At 42.6% G+C, this 21,917-nt stretch overlaps 1 protein-coding gene across 2 annotated transcripts in view; it reads left to right on the forward strand.

Moving 5' to 3' along the window:
- The window catches only part of Oseg6 (intraflagellar transport protein Oseg6), a 119,943-nt gene extending 105,974 nt beyond the window's left edge, over nt 1–13,969 (forward strand). For both annotated transcript variants that reach the window (XM_070104654.1, XM_070104653.1), the window contains exons 28-29: nt 5,342–5,418; nt 13,572–13,969. In XM_070104654.1, coding sequence (XP_069960755.1) covers nt 5,342–5,418; nt 13,572–13,686 — 192 coding nt within the window. In that variant the 3' untranslated portion in view covers nt 13,687–13,969. The remainder of the gene's footprint in view (nt 1–5,341; nt 5,419–13,571) is intronic.
- Nucleotides 13,970–21,917: the final 7,948 nt, after the last annotated feature.

Raw genomic sequence — 21,917 nt, forward strand, 5'->3', positions numbered from 1 at the left:
AGGTGCAATGTACATATATACACTCGTTGTATACAACACAATAAGCACACAAACATAATTATCAATATATTGTTTACAAAACTTGTTTACAAAAACAAACAATACAAAACATTGTTTATTATTATTGTTCTATAATATATATACCAATATACAGTCACTGAACATATTCCTATTAGTTCTGCAGCTTGTGGAACTCTGAAACATGGTGTCATACACAATGGTGTTTTATCTTTCTCCCTCATTCTATCTCTTTCAATCTGTCTCTCTCTTTCTATCTGTCTGTCTATCTCTGTCTCACAGGTACACATAAATACAAGTATACATAGTATAAATTACCTAGGATAACCCAAGAAATCCAGACAAAGTGCTATACTCTGCTTGAAGATGTGAGTAAAAGTGATGACACAGTCTTGTGGCTCTCTGAGACAGAGAGCTAGACGGATAGACAGATAGACAGGGAGCTTGACAGACAGACAAATAGACAGACAGAAATGTTAGTGTACCAGTACCAGTGTACTAGTGGTCCACCCTCCTCCTCCTCTTCTTTCTCTTCCTCCTCTTCCCCCTACTCTTCCTCCTCTTCCCCCTACTCTTCCTCATACTCTTCCTCTTCCTCCTCTTCCTCTTCCTCCTCCTCTTCCTCCTCTTCTTCCTCTTCCTCCTACTCTTCCTCCTCCTCCTCTTCTTCCTCTTCCTCCTCCTCTTCCTCTTCCTCCTCCTCCTCTTCTTCCTCTTCCTCCTCCTCCTCTTCTTCCTCTTCCTCCTCTTCCCCCTAATCTTCCTCCTACTATTCCTCTTCCTCCTCCTCTTCCTCTTATTCCTCTTCCTCCTACTCTTCCTCCTCCTCCTCTTCTTCCTCTTCCCCCTACTCTTCCTCCTCCTCGTCCATAGTGTAAATTACAAGGAGTCGGCAGCTGTCAAAGTGACATATTGGCTCATTACTCTTTCCCCCTCCGGCCTGTCAAAACAATGGGGTCGGATGCTGCTTCCCCTCCTCCATTCTATCTAATTATCTTTCTCCCTCATTCTATCTGTCTGTCTATCTCTGTCTCACAGGTACACATAAATACAAGTATACATAGTATAAATTACCTAGGATAACCCAAGAAACCCAGACAAAGTGCTATACTCTGCTTGAAGATGTGAGTAAAAGTGATGACGCAGTCTTATGGCTCTCTGAGACAGAGAGCTAGATGGATAGACAGGGAGCTTGACAGACAGGCAAATAGACAGACAGAAATGTTAGTATACCAGCAAAAACAAAGGGAGGGCGATGTTCATCTCATCTTTTGGCATCAGCTCTACCCTCATTTACCCTCATCAAACGTCAGCACTTATCAGATGTTATCTCCCCTTATCTTGTTACTGTCATGGGTGAACATTTATTATTACATATTATTATTATTACCTATTATTATTATTATGTGTTATTATTATTATGTATTATTATGTATTATTATTATTATGTATTATTATTATGTATTATTGTTATCATTACGTATTCTTCTTCTTCCTCCTCCTCCTCCTCTTCTTCCTCCTCCTCCTCTTCCTCCTCCTCCTCCTCCTCCTCCTCTTCTTCCTCCTCCTCCTCCTCCTCCTCCTCTTCTTCCTCCTCCTCCTCCTCCTCTTCTTCCTCCTCCTCTGCCTCCTCCTCCTCTTGCCTCCTCCTCCTCTTGCCTCCTCCTCCTCTTGCCTCCTCCTCCTCTGCCTCCTCCTCCTCCTCCTCCATTCTTGGAACAAGTTTGAAGAGCTTGTAGTTCATAATCACTATCATTATCATCACCAATGCTCACATCTGAGTCTGGGATTTTGGAAAATAGGAGTTTCCTCTTTGATTCTGGTACAACTGAACGACGGCCCAGCACCAGAGGTGGAAGGCTGTGGGTTGTCTGGGTTTTCCTCACTATTACCCATATTATGGTCATTAGTTTCGGTCAAAACCTCACCAGAACCTTGAAACTCATCTTCACTGTCACTTCCATCTGTATTAGAACTGTCACTGGGGAACAAAAGTGTCCCAATTCGCCGAGGAGTGAGGAACTTCTTACCGCAGGGCACGGTGGAAATTGTGTACTATGATGGCATTCCCACAATGCACCACTGGGTCCCAGATTTTTTTCCTACTGCGCACACCCACCACACAGATCCATTCTCTCACATCTAGGCTTATCAGCCTTTTCCTGCGAGATTTGAGGCCGCTAGAATTTATGCGTACTAGTACGTCAAAAACCCCTACGCTTAAGACATACTAGTACGACCAAAACCCTCAAAGGGTTAAAGAGGCACCAGAAACAGAGGACTGTGGACAGTTATTTTGTGAGACAGGGGTTCAGTGACTCTCAAGCTGGTCCTAGCGGCATTAAAAGACAGAGAAGGGAAGTAACCCCAGAGAGGGCTTTACCTGAAGTCCTCATGGAGGAGGATTCTCCTTCCAAACACTAACCCCAACTCCCTCTCTCCTCCTCCCTATCTTCCAGATGCCATCACCAATCTTCAATAAAGGTAAGTAAAAATGTTATTTTATATGTATTACTATACATAATTAAAAACTATAGTATTTGTTGTATGTAAAACTGTAATTAATCTCTATAAAATGTATTTTTTGTGTGAATATTTTTGGGTTTCTGGAATGGATTAATTGTATTTCCATTATTTCTTATGGGAAATATTGCTTCGAATTTCAAACTTTTCGAATTTAGAACTAGCTCCTGGAATGGATTAAGTTCGATTTTTGAGGTTCCACTGTACTGTACCTTGAAATGTTCGATTTTTGATGATGTTCAAGAGTAGACAAATCACGTCACTTGTCCAATACACGTCAACTGGTCGATCCAACTATTTCTCCAAGGTTGATGCACTAATTACATTATATTTACCTTGTCACTGCTACTGCCTACAATCCATTCTCAGTATTTGATTGAAGAGGCCTACTGCATAGGCCAAACATTTCAACAGTGAAGATACCCAACTGTTGCACATGTGTCTTACTCATAAATAATATTGTGTGTCTTACTCATCTACATTCTTCTTATTCTTCCAACAAACTGGCAGTATCCCACTAAGGCAGGGTGGTCCAACAAGAAAAACAAAAGTTTCTCTTTTTAACTTTAGTAATGTATACAGGAGAAAGGGTTATTAGCCCCTTGCTCCCGGCATTTTAGTCACCTCTTACAACACGCATGGCTTACAGAGGAAGAATTCTGTTCCACTTCCCCATGAAGATAAAAGGAAATAAACAAGAACAAGAACTATTACCTGGAGTATACTTGAAGAGGGTTTTGGGGGTCAATGCCCATGCAGCCCAGTTTGTGACCAGGCCTCATGGTGGATCAGGGCCTGATCAATCAGGTTGTTACTGTTGGCCGCATGCAGCCTGATGTATGAACTGCAGTCTGGCTGGTCAGGTACTGACTTTAGGTGCCTGTTCAGTGCCTTTTTGAAGACAGCAGGGGTCTGTTGGTAATCCTTCTTATGTATGCTGGGAGGCAGTTGAATAGTCTTGGGCCCCTGACACTTATTGTGTTGTCTCTTATCATGCTAGTGGCACCCTTGCTCTTCAATGGAGGGATGTTGCATCATCTGCTGAATCTCTTGCTTTCATAGGGAGGGATTTTCGCATGCAAGTTTGGTACTAATCCCTCTAGGATTTTACAAGTGTATATAATCATGTATCTCTCCTGCCTGCATTCTAGGGAGTACAGGTTGAGGAACTTCAAGTGTTCCCAGTAATTGAGGTGTTGTATTGCAGTTATGTGTGCCATTGTGAAGGCTTACTCAGCCCTGTAACAACTTCAGACAGTATTACCAAGGCTGGCTCCTCCTCAGGAAAATTAATGAATAGAAAAAGAAATAATAATTCACAAAGATAAACACTTTATTATTTATTAAAGCAAACATAAAACAAGGAAACATGAAAGGTATATCCTATTTGAAAGAAAAATGAAAATTGAAATGAAAAAAATAACATTTGAACTCAACGCTAATATATATAGTGATACTGGGGTGTCTGGTGTTGGTGACACTGCGTGTTGTTGAAATCGTAGCCGTTGCTGATGATGTGGGGGGGGTCGCAGGTGTTGGTGACAACCCACCGGCTCGTTCTTCACAGTATAGCCGTGAATAATTTGTCCAGATGACAGGAAAGCAGGTTCGTTACCACTGCTATGATGAGGGGTTATGTCCTGCGTCTATACATAACAGGTAGATAGATCCAACATGGGACGTCTCAGGACTTTAGTCCGTCTCCATCAATTCTTCTCATTGATTGGCAGGTGACTCAATCTGTCATTCCAAGAGTAGTGCTGAGAGCTGTGAGTCGAGTGATTACTGTTTGACCGGAGCCCCACACGTCACCTTTTGGGGGGGAAGGAAGGGGGGGATAGCGAGAGCTAGACTTACCCTACCTTAACAAGCAGCCGGCAATCAAACTATCACTTTCAGGGTGGGGGAAAAAGGGGGGATAGCGGGAGCTAGACTTCCCCTACCTTAACAAGTAGCCGGCAATCAAACTATTGTTACCATATATGTACTTGCTCGATACTCCTATCTGTTGAACTTTTCCCTCGCAGCCGTGAAGGTATTAAGAAAATAGAAGAAAGCCCAGATGGGTGTGCAAATATATAAATGCTTGTACATGCATGTGTAGTGTGACCTAAGTGTAAGTAGAAGTAGCAAGATATACCTGTTATCTTGCATGTTTATGAGACAGAAAAAGACACTAGCAATCCTACCATCATGTAAAACAATTACAGGCTTCCATTTCACACTCACTTGCCAGAACGATAGTACCTCCCTGGGTGGTTGATGTCTGCCAACCTACTACCACAGGACAGTACCTCCCTGGGTGTTTGCTGTTTACTAACCTACTACCACAGGATGATAGTACCTCCCTGGGTGGTTGCTGTCTACCAACCTACCATCACAGGATGGTAGTACCTCCCTGGGTGGTTGTTGTCTACCAACCTACCATCACAGGATGGTAGTACCTCCCTGGGTGGTTGTTGTCTACCAACCTACCATCACAGGATGGTAGTACCTCCCTGGGTGGTTGCTGTCTACTAACCTACTACCACAGGACAGTAGTAGCTCCCTGGGTGGTTGCTGTCTACTAACCTACTACCACAGGACAGTTGTACCTCCCTGGGTGGTTGCTGTCTACTTACCTACTACCACAGGACAGTTGTACCTCCCTTGCTGGTTCCTACTACCTAGGTCTGTACATATTTCCTGTGTATTTCTTACTAGTTCATATTCCTGTTATATTTCATTTGCATTATATGCTGCCAAAGGAGGAAATGATCCCAGAACTGCTAAGGTACAACAACCACTTCTTCTTCAACAGGGTCGGCATATTTTACCTGATGATGTTACTGTGTGTCCTTCATGCAAGTTCCCAGCCATCAGAAATGAATTAATAAAGTAAGTGCTTCTACCGTATTGTATATCATGCTTTGAACCATTTCTTCTATTTGAATTGCAATGCTTGTGTATGTCAGACAAGATAGCTGTTGAATGAATGATTGTCGAGGTAAGATTTGGTTTGGATTTTTAACCCCAGAGGGTTATCCATCCAGGATAACCCAAGAAAGTCAGTGCATCATCGAGGGACTGTCTGTCTTCTTTCCATTGTGGTCCTCAATCTTGTCCCCCAGGATTCCACCCACACCAGTCGACTAACACCCTGGTACCTACTAGCTTGCTAGGTGAACAAGACAACAGGTGCAAGGAGGCCAGAGTGTTGCTTACTAGGCTGTTTGAATTGCAATGCATTAACAGGCCTACCAGACCTGTTAATGCTTTTTCTTTGGGCCACCTTAGTATAGGTGGATGACTTGCTTAAAAAACGAGCATTTCTAAAATTTCATTATAGTTAAATGTTGTATTAGAGTAAGTGACGTAAGTATTGCTGTAAGAATTGGTATTAACATGTTGACCAGTACCCATGTAGCATGGTGTGTACTGGTGTACAAGCTGACCACCATGTAGCATGGTGTGTACTGGTGTACAAGCTGACCACCATGTAGCATGGTGTGTTCTGGTGTACAAGCTGACCACCATGTAGCATGGTGTGTTCTGGTGTACAAGCTGACCACTATGTAGCATGGTGTGTACTGGTGTACAAGCTGACCACTATGTAGCATGGTGTGTACTGGTGTACATGCTGACCACTATGTAGCATGGTGTGTACTGGTGTACAAGCTGACCACCATGTAGCATGGTGTGTACTGGTGTACATGCTGACTACCATGTAGCATGGTGTGTACTGGTGTACAAGCTGACCACTATGTAGCATGGTGTGTACTGGTGTACAAGCTGACCACTATGTAGCATGGTGTGTACTGGTGTACATGCTGACCACTATGTAGCATGGTGTGTTCTGGTGTACAAGCTGACCACTATGTAGCATGGTGTGTACTGGTGTACAAGCTGACCACTATGTAGCATGGTGTGTACTGGTGTACAAGCTGACCACTATGTAGCATGGTGTGTACTGGTGTACAAGCTGACCACCATGTAGCATGGTGTGTACTGGTGTACAAGCTGACCACTATGTAGCATGGTGTGTTCTGGTGTACAAGCTGACCACCATGTAGCATGGTGTGTACTGGTGTACAAGCTGACCACCATGTAGCATGGTGTGTTCTGGTGTACAAGCTGACCACCATGTAGCATGGTGTGTTCTGGTGTACAAGCTGACCACCATGTAGCATGGTGTGTACTGGTGTACAAGCTGACCACTATGTAGCATGGTGTGTACTGGTGTACAAGCTGACCACTATGTAGCATGGTGTGTACTGGTGTACAAGCTGACCACCATGTAGCATGGTGTGTTCTGGTGTACAAGCTGACCACTATGTAGCATGGTGTGTTCTGGTGTACAAGCTGACCACTATGTAGCATGGTGTGTACTGGTGTACAAGCTGACCACTATGTAGCATGGTGTGTTCTGGTGTACAAGCTGACCACTATGTAGCATGGTGTGTTCTGGTGTACAAGCTGACCACTATGTAGCATGGTGTGTTCTGGTGTACAAGCTGACCACTATGTAGCATGGTGTGTTCTGGTGTACAAGCTGACCACTATGTAGCATGGTGTGTTCTGGTGTACAAGCTGACCACTATGTAGCATGGTGTGTACTGGTGTACAAGCTGACCACCATGTAGCATGGTGTGTACTGGTGTACAAGCTGACCACTATGTAGCATGGTGTGTACTGGTGTACATGCTGACCACCATGTAGCATGGTGTGTACTGGTGTACAAGCTGACCACTATGTAGCATGGTGTGTACTGGTGTACAAGCTGACCACCATGTAGCATGGTGTGTACTGGTGTACAAGCTGACCACTATGTAGCATGGTGTGTACTGGTGTACATGCTGACCACCATGTAGCATGGTGTGTACTGGTGTACAAGCTGACCACTATGTAGCATGGTGTGTACTGGTGTACAAGCTGACCACCATGTAGCATGGTGTGTACTGGTGTACAAGCTGACCACTATGTAGCATGGTGTGTACTGGTGTACAAGCTGACCACCATGTAGCATGGTGTGTACTGGTGTACAAGCTGACCACTATGTAGCATGGTGTGTACTGGTGTACAAGCTGACCACCATGTAGCATGGTGTGTACTGGTGTACAAGCTGACCACTATGTAGCATGGTGTGTACTGGTGTACAAGCTGACCACCATGTAGCATGGTGTGTACTGGTGTACAAGCTGACCACTATGTAGCATGGTGTGTACTGGTGTACAAGCTGACCACCATGTAGCATGGTGTGTACTGGTGTACAAGCTGACCACTATGTAGCATGGTGTGTACTGGTGTACAAGCTGACCACCATGTAGCATGGTGTGTACTGGTGTACAAGCTGACCACTATGTAGCATGGTGTGTACTGGTGTACAAGCTGACCACTATGTAGCATGGTGTGTACTGGTGTACAAGCTGACCACTATGTAGCATGGTGTGTACTGGTGTACAAGCTGACCACTATGTAGCATGGTGTGTACTGGTGTACAAGCTGATCACCATGTAGCATGGTGTGTACTGGTGTACAAGCTGACCACCATGTAGCATGGTGTGTACTGGTGTACAAGCTGACCACCATGTAGCATGGTGTGTACTCTTGTACAAGCTGACCACCATGTAGCATGGTGTGTACTCTTGTACAAGCTGACCACCATGTAGCATGGTGTGTACTCTTGTACAAGCTGACCACCATGTAGCATGGTGTGTACTGGTGTACAAGCTGACCACTATGTAGCATGGTGTGTACTCTTGTACAAGCTGACCACCATGTAGCATGGTGTGTACTGGTGTACAAGCTGACCACTATGTAGCATGGTGTGTACTCTTGTACAAGCTGACCACCATGTAGCATGGTGTGTACTCTTGTACAAGCTGACCACCATGTAGCATGGTGTGTACTCTTGTACAAGCTGACCACCATGTAGGATGGTGTGTACTGGTGTACAAGCTGACCACTATGTAGCATTGTGTGTACTCTTGTACAAGCTGACCACTATGTAGCATGGTGTGTACTGGTGTACAAGCTGACCACTATGTAGCATGGTGTGTACTCTTGCACAAGCTGACCACCATGTAGCATGGTGTGTACTCTTGTACAAGCTGACCACCATGTAGCATGTTGTGTACTCTTGTACAAGCTGACCACCATGTAGCATGGTGTGTACTCTTGTACAAGCTGACCACCATGTAGCATGGTGTGTACTCTTGTACAAGCTGACCACCATGTAGCAAGGTGTGTACTCTTGTACAAGCTGACCACCATGTAGCATGGTGTGTACTCTTACAAACTGACCACCATGTAGCATGGTGTGTACTCTTACAAACTGACCACCATGTAGCATGTTGTGTACTCTTGTACAAACTGACCACCATGTAGCATGGTGTGTACTCTTGTACAAACTGACCACCATGTAGCATGGTGTGTACTCTTGTACAAACTGACCACCATGTAGCATGGTGTGTACTCTTGTACAAACTGACCACCATGTAGCATGGTGTGTACTCTTGTACAAACTGACCACCATGTAGCATGGTGTGTACTCTTGTACAAACTGACCACCATGTAGCATGGTGTGTACTCTTGTACAAACTGACCACCATGTAGCATGGTGTGTACTCTTGTACAAACTGACCACCATGTAGCATGGTGTGTATTCTTACAAACTGACCACCATGTAGCATGGTGTGTACTTTTGTACAAACTGACCACCATGTAGCATGGTGTGTACTCTTGTACAAGCTGACCACCATGTAGCATGTTGTGTACTCTTGTACATGCTGACCACCATGTATCATGGTGTTTACTCTTGTACAAGCTGACCACCATGTAGCATGGTGTGTACTCTTGTACATGCTGACCACCATGTAGCATGGTGTGTACTCTTGTACAACAATAGTCTTATTGCTAAACATAATGAGGGAAAATGTCTGTTTCTACACCTTGATAGCAACTTGAAATTCAGCACCTATATCCAACATATTACAAAAAAGTATCCAGAACAGTTGACATCCTCTCCAAGATATGTTATTATGCCACAAACAGCACTGCTTATATCATACTGTTCACTGATCTGCCCCTACCTCACCTATGCTATTTGTGCCTGGGGATCCACAACAGCAAATCACCTCAAGCCAATAATAACCTCAGCAGCAACCTGCAGTGCGAATGATCACACAATCCCCTGCTAGACAACAACACCTCCCCCCCCCACACCCACACACTCTTCAAAGATCTAAATCTACTTGTTACTGTGCATCCTATATGCAAAACAATAAATTTTAATATTAATCCTGGCCTGAAGCACTTCCTTGATAGTTACAGTAGGACCCCTAGACATAATACCAGGCACAAAAATCTCTGACATGCTCTGTGTCCAGCGTAACCTTTGTAAAAACTCAGTGTGCAAAAAAGGACCCAAAATCTGGAACTTCCTGCCAGAAATCTCCAGAGCCACTGTCTCTGCTAGCATCTTCAAAACTACCTTCTTTCACTTACACATCCCAACAACAACTAAATATAATAAAACTGTATTTTTGTATTCTCATTGCCACAAACATAAGGAAAACAATGTATTCTTATTTTCATTATCTGTAATCCTCACAACCATTAAATATATTTAATGGGTGTGAAGCTTGGGTTGTGAATGTTGCAGCGAGGAGGCGGTTGGAGGCAGTGGAGATGTCCGGTCTAAGGGCAATGTGTGGTTTAAATATTATGCAGAAAATTCGGAGTGTGGAAATTAGGAGAAGGTGTGGAGTTAATAAAAGTATTAGTCAGAGGGCTGAAGAGGGTTTGTTGAGGTGGTTTGGTCATTTAGAGAGAATGGATCAAAGTAGAATGACATGGAGAGCATTTAAATCTGTAGGGGAAGGAAAGTGGGGTAGGGGTCGTCCTCGAAAAGGTTGGAAGGAAGGGGTAAGGGAGGTTTTGTGGGCGAGGGGCTTGGACTTCCAGCAGGTGTGCGTGAGCGTGTTAGATAGGAGTGAATGGAGACGAATGGTATTTGGGACCTGACAATCTGTTGGAGTGTGAGCAGGGTAATATTTAGTGAAGGGATTCAGGGAAACCAGTTATTTTTATATAGCCGGACTTGAGTCCTGGAAATGGGAAGTACAATGCCTGCACTCTAAAGGAGGGGTTTTGGGATATTAGCAGTTTGGAGGGATTTGTTGTGTATCTTTATACGTATGTGCTTCTAAACTGTTGTGTTCTGAGGACCTCTGCAAAAACTGATTACGTGTGAGTGAGGTGAAAGAGTTGAATGATGATGAAAGTATTTTCTTTTTGGGGATTTTCTTTCTTTTTGAGTCACCCTGCCTCGGTGGGAGATGGCCAACTTGTTAAGAAAAAAAAAAGTACAAAATTCAGTGAACCCCCAGTTAACGATACTTTTTCATTCCAGAAGTATGTTCAGGTGCCATTACTGACCGAATTTGTTCCCATAAGGAATATTGTGAAGTAGATTAGTCCATTTCAGACCCCCAAACATACACGTACAAACGCACTTACATAAATACACTTACATAATTGGTCGCATTGGGAGGTGATTGTTAAGCGGGGGTCCACTGTATAGGTAGTAGGTTGGTAGACAGCAACCGCTCAGGGAGGTACTACCGTCCTGCCAAGTGAGTGTAAAACGAAATCCTGTAATTGTTTTACATGATGGGAGGATTGCTGGTGTCCATTTTTCCATCTCATGAACATGCAAGATTTCAGGTATGTCTTGCTACTTGTACTTACACTTAGGTCACACTACACATACATGTACAAGCATATATATACAGTGGAACCTCAGATTTCGAACTTAATCCGTTCCAGGAGCTAGTTCTAAATTCGAAAAGTCTGAAATTCGAAGCAATATTTCCCATAAGAAATAATGGAAATACAATTAATTCGTTCCAGAAACCCAAAAATATTCACAAAAAATACATTTTATAGAGATTAATTACAGTTTTACATACACACAACAAATGCTATAGTCTTTAATTATGTATAGTAATATAAAATAACATTTTTACTTACCTTTATTGAAGATTGGTGATGGCATCTGGAAGATAGGGAGGAGGAGAGAGGGAGTTGGGGTTAGTGTTTGGAAGGAGAATCCCCCTCCATGAGGACTTCTGGTATCAAAGCCCTCTCTGGGGTTGCTTCCCTTCTCTGCATTTTAAGGCCACTAGGACCAGCTTGAGAGTCATTGGACCCCAGTCTCACAAAATAACTGTCTACAGTCCTCTGTTTCTGTCTCACAAAATAACTATCCACAGTCGTCTGTTTCTGTCTCACAAAATAACTGTCCACAATCATCTGTTTGTCTCGCAAAATAACTCCACAGTCGTCTGTTTCTGTCTCACAAAATAACTGTCCACAATCATCTGTTTGTCTCGCAAAATAACTCCACAGTCGTCTGTTTCTGTCTTACAAAATAACTGTCCACAATCATCTGTTTGTCTCGCAAAATAACTCCACAGTCGTCTGTTTCTGTCTCACAAAATAACTCTCCACAGTCGTCTGTTTGTGTCTCACAAAATAACTGTCCACAGTCGTCTGTTTGTGTCTCACAAAATAACTGTCCACAATCATCTGTTTGTCTCGCAAAATAACTCCACAGTCGTCTGTTTGTGTCTCACAAAATAACTCTCCACAGTCGTCTGTTTCTGTCTCACAAAATAACTGTCCACAGTCCTCTGTGCATCCTGGCAAGCTCAACAAGTCTCACTCCAATCTCATACTTCTGTATTATTTCCTTCTTCACATCTATGGTGTTTCTCACTTTCTTTACCACAGGGGTACCACTAGCAAGTTTCTTTGGGCCCATGGCAGCTTATTCCACAGCCCCACAAGCACTAAACAATTAAATAATCGTAAAATGTGTGAATGAGATAGCAGGTTAGTGTTCACTCAAGCATGAACAAAGCTAGATTACTCACGGTGCCTGCGCGGGGACGCGGACAGAACAGGCCAGCGGACAGGTCCCGTACCCGGCGGTCCGAAAATAGGGGCGCATTCAATAATAGGGACACAGTTTGTCCGAAAAAATGGTCTTATTTTCGAAACGTTCGATATGTGATACATTCGATTTTTGAGGTTCCACTGTACATTCGATTTTTGAGGTTCCACTGTACACACCCCTCTGGGTCTTCTATTTTCTTTCTAGTTCTCATTCTTGTTTATTTCCTCTTATCTCCATGGGGAAGTGGAACAGAATTCTTCCTCCGTAAGCCATGCGTGTTGTAAGAGGCGACTAAAATGCCGGGAGCAAGGGGCTAGTAACCTCTTCTCCTGTATATATTACTAAATATAAAAGGAGAAGCTTTCATTTTTCCTTTTGGGCCACCCCGCCTCGGTGGGATACGGCCAGTGTGTTGAAAGAAAGAAAGAAAGTGTACAAAATATGTAAAATGCTAGAATGCTCATTATCTGTAATCATAAGACTTCCTGTAATCCTTATAACAACCAAACTTGATAAAAATGTTCATTGTTATTCCTAAATTTATTGTTACAACCACTTAGAGATTGTATATATAAGCAATCAATTAATTATTGCCTTATTAGCCTTAAGTTTGTTGGAAATGCTCTGCATATTAAGGGGGTTTCTGCATGTACACCTAAATTGTCAACCATCTCTGTACAAGCATTGTATCATGCTGAAATAAAGAATCTTTAATCTTTAACATCAAGACACCCCTCCCTTCCCTTCCCTTCCCTTCCCTTCCCTTCCCTTCCCTTCCCTTCCCTCCCTCCCTCCCTCCCTCCCTCCCTCCCTCCCTCCCTCTTCCCTCCCTCTTCCCTCTTCCCTCCCTCTTCCCTCCCTCCCTCCCTCTTCCATCCCTCTTCCATCACGCCTTCGTCCATCCCTCTCTTACCTTCGTGTGTTAGTGTGACTTGTAAATGGTCCATGTTGAACCAAAACATCATCATAAGTTTTCCTGTGCGCTGGTTATTTGTGTATTGTTCCAGTCACGGTATTGGTAGGTGACGCTTTAATCATTATCATATACGTGTATAATATTTATTATAACGTAACTTTTTCTTGTTTTCAGGATTGTGGAAGATGGTGAGGACTGTCCTATGTGCAGCACACACCTGGAGGTTGACAAACTGTCAGTTATACCAAACTGGAAGTCCATCATCCTCAGTTCTGATGCTCAAGATTAAATTCGACATTGCTTGGGAGAAGAATTGCAGTATAACATAAAGCTACCCAGCTGTTGTCTGCTCTTTATGGTTTCTGGGTCATTGTTCCTGTAAGCTGGTCCCAGACCTGGTTATTCTGATCAACCAGGCCACCAACACATTGTGTATGGAGTACTGAAGGTTGTATCATCACCCCTGTTTACAACACATTGTGTATGGAGTTCTAGGGCTTGTATTATCATCCCTTTATACAACACATTGTGTATGGAGTTCTGGGGCTTGTATCATCATTCCAGTATACAACTTTTTTCCAAAAGTATAACCGGGAGCAGTTGTATATTCTATAGGGAAAAAATACAATTATTTTAAGTATAAATATTTTTTAAACTCAGTGGTCATCTTCCACCCAGGCAGCAGGGTGACCCATAGAAGAAAGCATATTCACCTTCATTCATTCATTGTTTTTTCAGATATGTGCTACATCATAATCAGATTACCCCTCACTGCAGCATCCTCACCCCTCTTTCAGAGTGCATCACTGCTCTTCTCACCTCCAGGACTCTAAGTCTGGCTAATTAGTTTCCTTAAATCCCCTCATACAAGTTACACTGCTCACACTCCAACAGTATGTTCATTACAAAACACATGTTTCCATTCACTCCCCTCTAATACACTCATAGAAGCCTGCCGGATGCTCAGGCCACTAAACTGCAAGCCTCTTGTACCTCCTCCCTCTAACCATTCCTGGGATGACTCCTCTTTTTCTCTCAGCTTCCACTCGAAGAGTTATACATCCCCTTCATCAACCTATCACTGTCCACCCTCTGCATGTCCATACCACCTCCACAACCTATCCTCTGTCTTCTCAATTATATCCTGGTATAGTCCTAGTTTTTACCACCATAGATGAGCTTTTTTTTCCGCAGACACCTCAATAAACCAGGCGTCTTTTTCCCCTCATCTGTTTTATGGTTCAGCTAGTCTTTCATACATCTGTCTACTGACATGTCCACTTCCTAATATAATATTGAAATACATCCACTTATTCTGCACTTCTTTACTTCCCTTCCTCCCTCCATCTCTTCCCTTCCTTCCTTCCCTATAATATTCAGTTTATCATTACCTACAGTTTTTGTTACTATCATCACCTTGTTCTTCACTATGTTACATTTATTTATTTATTTTTCTTAAAGTGTATATTACATAGTAGCTGTTTTGTGAGCTGAGGAAAACTAGTGAAATATTAAGATTAATTTATTCTTGAGTCAATGTTTATACTGAACAATGTTTACACTGAACAGTTATTTAGTGTTGTAACTGAGTGATAGTGTTGCTGCTTGCATTGCAGTGTTGTCATCAAGTGTTACTGTAGAAGGACACATGTGCAGCTACTGTCGTGTTTTATTGTTGCAGTGTTTTGCAGGAGCTTTGTTCCTGTAGAGTGAAACATTGCTACAATAAAATATGACATTAGTTACACATGTGACCTTTTACCTAACACTGTGGGTAATAATACCTTTATTACTAAGTGTATTGCTGTAATATGTTGCACATTGATCCCTACTGGTTTAGCACTTACTATGAGCATACTGTCAGTATTTGTTTAGGCTTAGGGTACTAATAAATGCACTTAGAGTAAGTGGTAGTGTCACTTACATTAAAGTTGTATCATGCAGTATTGTATCAACATTCACTTAACTGTAATAGTTTTATCTACTAAGATCAACATAAGTTGTGTCAAATATCTATTTTGTCACTAATACGTATTCATATTTTACTGATGCAACCTTGTATGTAACTTACACTAAATGTTTGGGTTTTTGGTGCTGAATGACCCAAAGAGGTTCAGCACTTTCTTAAACATGATGATAATAATAAGCCACAGAATAAGAAGGGTTTAAACCCTGGCAGGTGAGTGTTGTTATCATTTCATGAATAATAATGATAAGTGTTGTCAAGTCAGCATTCAGTCATTACTGACTATATTTACCTAACTAAACCATGGAATAGGTGGGGGTTAAACCCATGGCAAGTGACTGCTAAAAGTCCAGGCACTGAACTGGTCTTGTAGCATTCACTTGCCTTTGTTTACACTCATGTTGTTACTGTATCGTAGTTATATTTACATTCTTGCTATAAATATTTCTCTCTTACACACGAGCTTAACATTCTTAACAACGATATTATATTTTCCATAATGTATTTTAATACATGTTGTTGCAACACATGTATTAAAAAGTGTCTTAGTTTGCTAGTTGTGTGACACAGTTCTTTAGTTGTGTGACACAGTTCTTTAGTTGTGTGACACAGTTCTTTAGTTATGTGACACAGTTCTTTAGTTGTGTGACACAGTTCTTTAGTTGTGTGACACAGTTCTTTAGTTATGTGACACAGTTCTTTAGTTGTGTGACACAGTTCTTTAGTTGTGTGACACAGTTTTTTAGTTGTGTGACACAGTTCTCTAGTTGTGTAACACAGTTCTCTAGTTATGTGGCACAGTTCATTAGTTGTGTGAGACACAGTTCTCTAGTTGTGTGATGCACAGTTCTCTAGTCATGTGTAGCATAAGTTTTCTAGTCATATGTGCACAAGTTTTCTAGTGTGTGATAGTTTTCTAGTGTGACACAGTTTTCTAGCTGTGTGACACAGTTTTCTAGTCATATGCACACAAGTTTTCTAGTGTGTGACACAAAGAACTGGAGACGACCGTTCATGATTTTCAAAACATTTTCTTCATTACTTGCTAAACAGCGACTAATATGTTATGACAACTTAAAGTTTTGTCTTTAGCATAGAGGCATAGTCTTGACGCTTGTTTGTTTCCCCTGACATAACACCTGCCTCACTCAGCAAGAAGTTGATTTATTAATAAAAAGAGAGAGAACGTTTGACTACTGTTTTTAAGGGCAGTTGAGATTAATTGGTTGATTAATATGAACATGTATGTACTGTAAATATTGTATCATATCAATTAATTTGTTGATTACATATTTTGACGACTGTCTTATGCTGTAAGTTACAGCATACTAAGTGTATTCAAATGGTTTTCAGATTGAATATGGTAAACTGAAAAAATTTCGAAAGAGAAATGCATTGACCACATGCAGTGTCTCAGGTCACTGATAATTAAATTCTGTTACATCATTTATTTCCAGTGTTGAATCATACAGGGAAAAATACACAGATAACCCACACATATGAAAATAAATATTATGACGATGTTTTGGTCCGACTTAGACTTTTAGATAGTCCAAGTGGGACTAGTAATGCTACTATCGAATATGGTTCCCTAGGTGGTCGATCTATTTCTATATTAATAAATAGATAATGACTTAAAAACAATTTCTGGGCTATCAGATTTGCTACGTTGTAATCTTTTTGCCTACCACACAGTACTGGACTCTGTATTGTACTGTATTATATTGTACTAAATTGTACTGTATTATACAGTGGACCCCCGGTTAACGATATTTTTTCACTCCAGAAGTATGTTCAGGTGCCAGTACTGACCGAATTTGTTCCCATAAGGAATATTGTGAAGTACATTAGTCCATTTCAGACCCGCAAGCATACACGTACAAACGCACTTACATAAATACACTTACATAATTGGTCACATTCAGAGGTAATCATTATGCAGGGGTCCACTGTATTATATTGTACTAAATTGTACTGTATTAAATTGTACTGTATTGTACTGAAAATATATAAGAGTCAACAAGGGCTTAAGTAACAAGACATAGCAGGCATTTAGGAACGGCAGCTACCATCCGACTTACGACCGAGCTTGGTTCCTACTAACCAGTCGTAAGTCAAAATGAACATAAGTCGAACCTTACTACTGAATATCAGCATCACATTATGTAATGAATTTATTTTATTGATTTATTCTGGTATGTTATTTTTTACTTTACTTTTTATGCTGTTAGTACTGTATTTTATACTGTAAGGTTTAGGAGAAACACTGTGTACAGCACAAACAGTTGTTTATTTCCCAGAACATTTGCATACAAAACACGGTCGTAAGTCGAGTGGTAATATGTCAAGCAGGTCGTAAGTCGGATGGTAGGTGTACTTTTTACATATGCTCCTCAGTGTTATGAACATACAACACACTGAAGTTGTATTCCAATCTCATAATCTCTTGTGATCAAACCTATTTCCCAACACCCGTCCTACTGTTGCCTTCATACAACGTGTTCTATTTATTGTGTATGCACACGTGATAAAATACATACACAACTAATTTGTGTACTGATTTCCTGCATTTCCTAGATAGCAATTAAAAATTAATATGGTATCAAAAATGTTTTGTTGTGGAATTAAAATGATTCATTTCCTTCATAGCTGCTACAAGGTGAAGAGAATTACACTGATGGGATGTTTCAACGCACCGGCCATCACCTACTGAAGTAGGCTCATTGGAAAAAGGAAAATTTTTCACCGTGATTCATTTCATTGTCTTGCCAGAAGGCACAGAATTAGGGGGAATATGATTGAAGTGGATAAATGGATTATTATTATTATAATCAAAAAGAAGCGCTAAGCCACAAGGGCTATACAGCGCTGCAGGGCAGGAAGGAAGCGAGGGCATCAGGTGGCAAAAGGGAGATGGATGAGTAATAGGTTACGGATAACAGCGGAGCAGTGGATGGTGAAAGGGTAAAGGGCAGCAAGAGACTGAGCTAGAAAGGGCTGAGGGGAGTGCGTAAGGTATCATCATCAGAGTTTGTGGAGTAAATCAGTCGTTGTCAAGAAGTCAATGAGAGAGTCAGGATTAAAGGAGGGTCCATCAGCAAGAAGGGAAGGTAAAGAGAGAGTAGTAGAACAAAGACGGCATTGGAGGTAAATTCTCCGTGCTCGTTGATAGAGAGGGCAGTCTAACAGAATGTGGCTAATCGATACTGGAACTTGACACTGCTCACAGAGAGGTACAGGGTGCCTCTCCATGAGATACCCGTGAGTAAGACGAGTGTGGCCAATGCGAAGACGGGAGAGAGTGGTCTCCCAACCACGGCACTGATGACAAGAAGACGGCCAGTAACCTATGCTCGGTTTAATAGAATGAAGTTTGTTACCAAGCAGAGTTGACCAACGTTGTTGCCAACGGGCGTGAAGGTGGGTAGCTATTGTAGCAAAATAGTCCAGAAATGGAACACCTCTATAGGAAATTGGTAGATCATGTACTGCTGACCGCGCAGCAGTGTCTGCCTGTTCATTGCCCTGTACATCGACATGACCAGGGACCCAACAAAAAATAATATCTTTATGCTTCGTAGAGATACGGCGTAGCCAAAGTTGGATACGGAGAACTAGGGGGTGAGATGTATCAAATTTTCGTATAGCCTGTAGAGCACTAAGGGAGTCTGAGACTACCACAAATGATGACACAGGCATAGATGCGATACGAATAAGTGCTGCAAGAATGGCATACAGTTCAGCAGTAAAAATGCTAGCCGAAGATAGTAAATGCCCCCGCACGACGCTGTTCGGAAACTGCTGCGAATCCGACACCGTCTGAAGACTTAGAGCCATCTGTGTACACAGCGGTGGCATGAGAATGGGAGTGGAAGTGATCAAGAAAAAGAGAGCGGGAAGCCACCGTAGGCAGTTGAGCTTTCGAGCAAGGGAGTGAGAAAGAACAGACCCGAACAGCTGGAACTTCCCAGTGGGGTAGGGAAAAGTGAGATGCTACATGAACATATAAAGGTGGTAACTGAAGGGAAGACAAGAGTGAATGTAGGCGAAGAGAAAAGGGACGGAGCAAACAGGGGCGGTGAACGAATAAAGAATGTCTACTAATATCGGTGACCATTCTATAAATGGAAGGATTGTGGAGATCATGAGAGCATACATAGTAGCGAAGGCAATGGGCATCACGGCGATCAGACAAGGATGGAACATTCGCTTCTGCATAGAGGCTCTCAACAGGGGAAGAGCGAAAAGCACCAAGGCACAAACGTAATCCTTGGTGATGGATAGAGTTAAGGCTAGAGAGAGTAGCAGGAGAGGCCACGGAATAAATCTGGTCACCATAATCGAGTTTCGATAAAACGAGGGCTGAATGTAGGCGAAGCAGAGTTCGACGATCAGCTCCCCAGGAAAGATGAGCAAGGGTTTTAAGAAGGTTTAGCCGGCTGTGACAAGTTGCCTTCAGAGAGGTAATGTGAGGTTTCCAGGATAACCTACGGTCAAAGAGAAGGCCTAGAAACCTGACTGTATCACGTTCGGGGATATGGGAGCCATAGAGATACAAAGGATGATCGGAGATGACAGAGCGTCTAGTGAAAGTAATTTGGTGAGTTTTGGTACTTGAAAATTTAAACCCATGCATGGTGGCCCAAGTGGAAACAGTCGACCGCATGCTGGAGAGAAACTGCAATGAGATGACAGTCAGTGCCTGCACAAGCAATAGCGAAGTCATCAACATCGAGTGATGACCAAATATTGGGTGAAAGAACAGAGGCTAAATCATTTATAGCAAGGAGAAAAAATGTTGTGCTTAGAACACATCCCTGAGGGACACCTTCAGCTTGGACGAAGTCCGGGGAAAGAACATTATTGACTCGAACACGGAAATGTCTGTCAGTTAAAAAGTTCTTAAGGAAGGATGGTAGATTGCCTCGGAGGCCTAAGGAATGGGCCTGGGCCAAAATATTATACCTCCAAGTTGTGTCATATGCCTTCTCAAGGTCAAAAAATATGGCAATAACTGAGTGATTATTTGCAAAGGCATTACGAACATACGTATCCAAGCGTAGTAAGGGATCTATGGTAGAACGACCCTTACGAAAGCCATATTGACTAGCGGAGAGACTGTTGTGTGTCTTTAAATACCACATTAAACGTCGATTTACGAGACGTTCCATCACTTTGCAAACTGCACTAGTAAGAGCGATGGGACGATAGTGGGAGGCATCATGTCCTGTAGTACCCAGTTTGCGGAAAGGGAGAACAATGGCAGATTTCCACAGCTGGGGAAGAACTCCTTGTGCCCAAATAAGATTGAAGAGGTGTAAGAGGACTACAAGGGCTGACCGATGTAAATATTGTAACATACGAATATGAATGTCGTCAGGCCCAGCTGCCGATGATCGGCAAGCTGAGAGCGTTGCTTCTAGTTCTTGAAGTGTAAAAGGCACATTATACTGTTCTTCTCTGAGAGAAGAAAAGTCCAAGGGTACTAACTCTCTGGCAGACTTTGAGGAAAGAAACGAGGGGCATAGATGGAGCCCTTGGGAAATACGGACCAGATGTGTGCCAAGTTCAATGGCAACGTCGAGAGGGTTTGCTACATCAACACCAGCGACCCGTAGAACAGGAGCCGGATCAGGAGAGTATTTACCACTCAATTTCCTCACTTTTTTCCAGACAGCACTCATAGAAGAAGCAGAGGTGATGGTGGAAACATAGTCTCGCCAACAAGTGCGTTTAGCTTCACGGATGACACGGCGAGCGATCGCACACTTTTGCTTAAAATCAAGAAGTCTCTCAGCAGTTCTATTGTACCAGTACCTGCCCCATGCAGCGTGTTTCAAACGTACTGCACGAGCACAAGCAGGAGACCACCAAGGCACGCACTTCTGAGAATGCCTGCCTGAGGTTTGGGGTATAGAATGAGAAGCTGCAGTATAAACTGACGTCGAAAAGAGGTGTAGGAGCTCATCAATGGAGGATGAAGAAGGAACCTCACTAAAAGCAGTGAGGTGTGAGTAAAGATCCCAATTTGCCCGATCAAATTGCCAGCGAGGGCTACGGAAAGGTGGTGAATAGGAAGGAGAAGTAAGAATGATTGGAAAATGATCGCTGTCATGTAAGTCCGGTAGAACAGACCAGGTGAAGTCTAGTGCAGTGGAGGAAGAGCAGACTGATAGATCGATGCAAGAGAGAGTATGAGTACGAGGATCAAAATGGGTGGGAGTACCCGTATTTAACCCTTTGAGGGTTTTCGTCGTACTAGTACGTCTTACGCGTAGGGGTTTTTGTCGTACTAGTACGCATAAATTCTAGCGGCCTCAAATCTCACAGGAAAAGGCTGATAAGCCTAGATGTGAGAGAATGGGTCTGTGTGGTGGGTGTGCGCAGTAGGAAAAAAATCTGGGACCCAGTGGTGCATTGTGGGAATGCCATCATAGTACACAATTTCCACCGTGCCCTGTGGTAAGAAGTTCCTCACTCCTCGGCGAATTGGGACACTTTTGTTCCCCAGTGACAGTTCTAATACAGATGGAAGTGACAGTGAAGATGAGTTT

Source organism: Cherax quadricarinatus, chromosome 93 (genome assembly GCF_038502225.1).
Source record: "Cherax quadricarinatus isolate ZL_2023a chromosome 93, ASM3850222v1, whole genome shotgun sequence".
NCBI classification, from domain to species: domain Eukaryota; kingdom Metazoa; phylum Arthropoda; class Malacostraca; order Decapoda; family Parastacidae; genus Cherax; species Cherax quadricarinatus.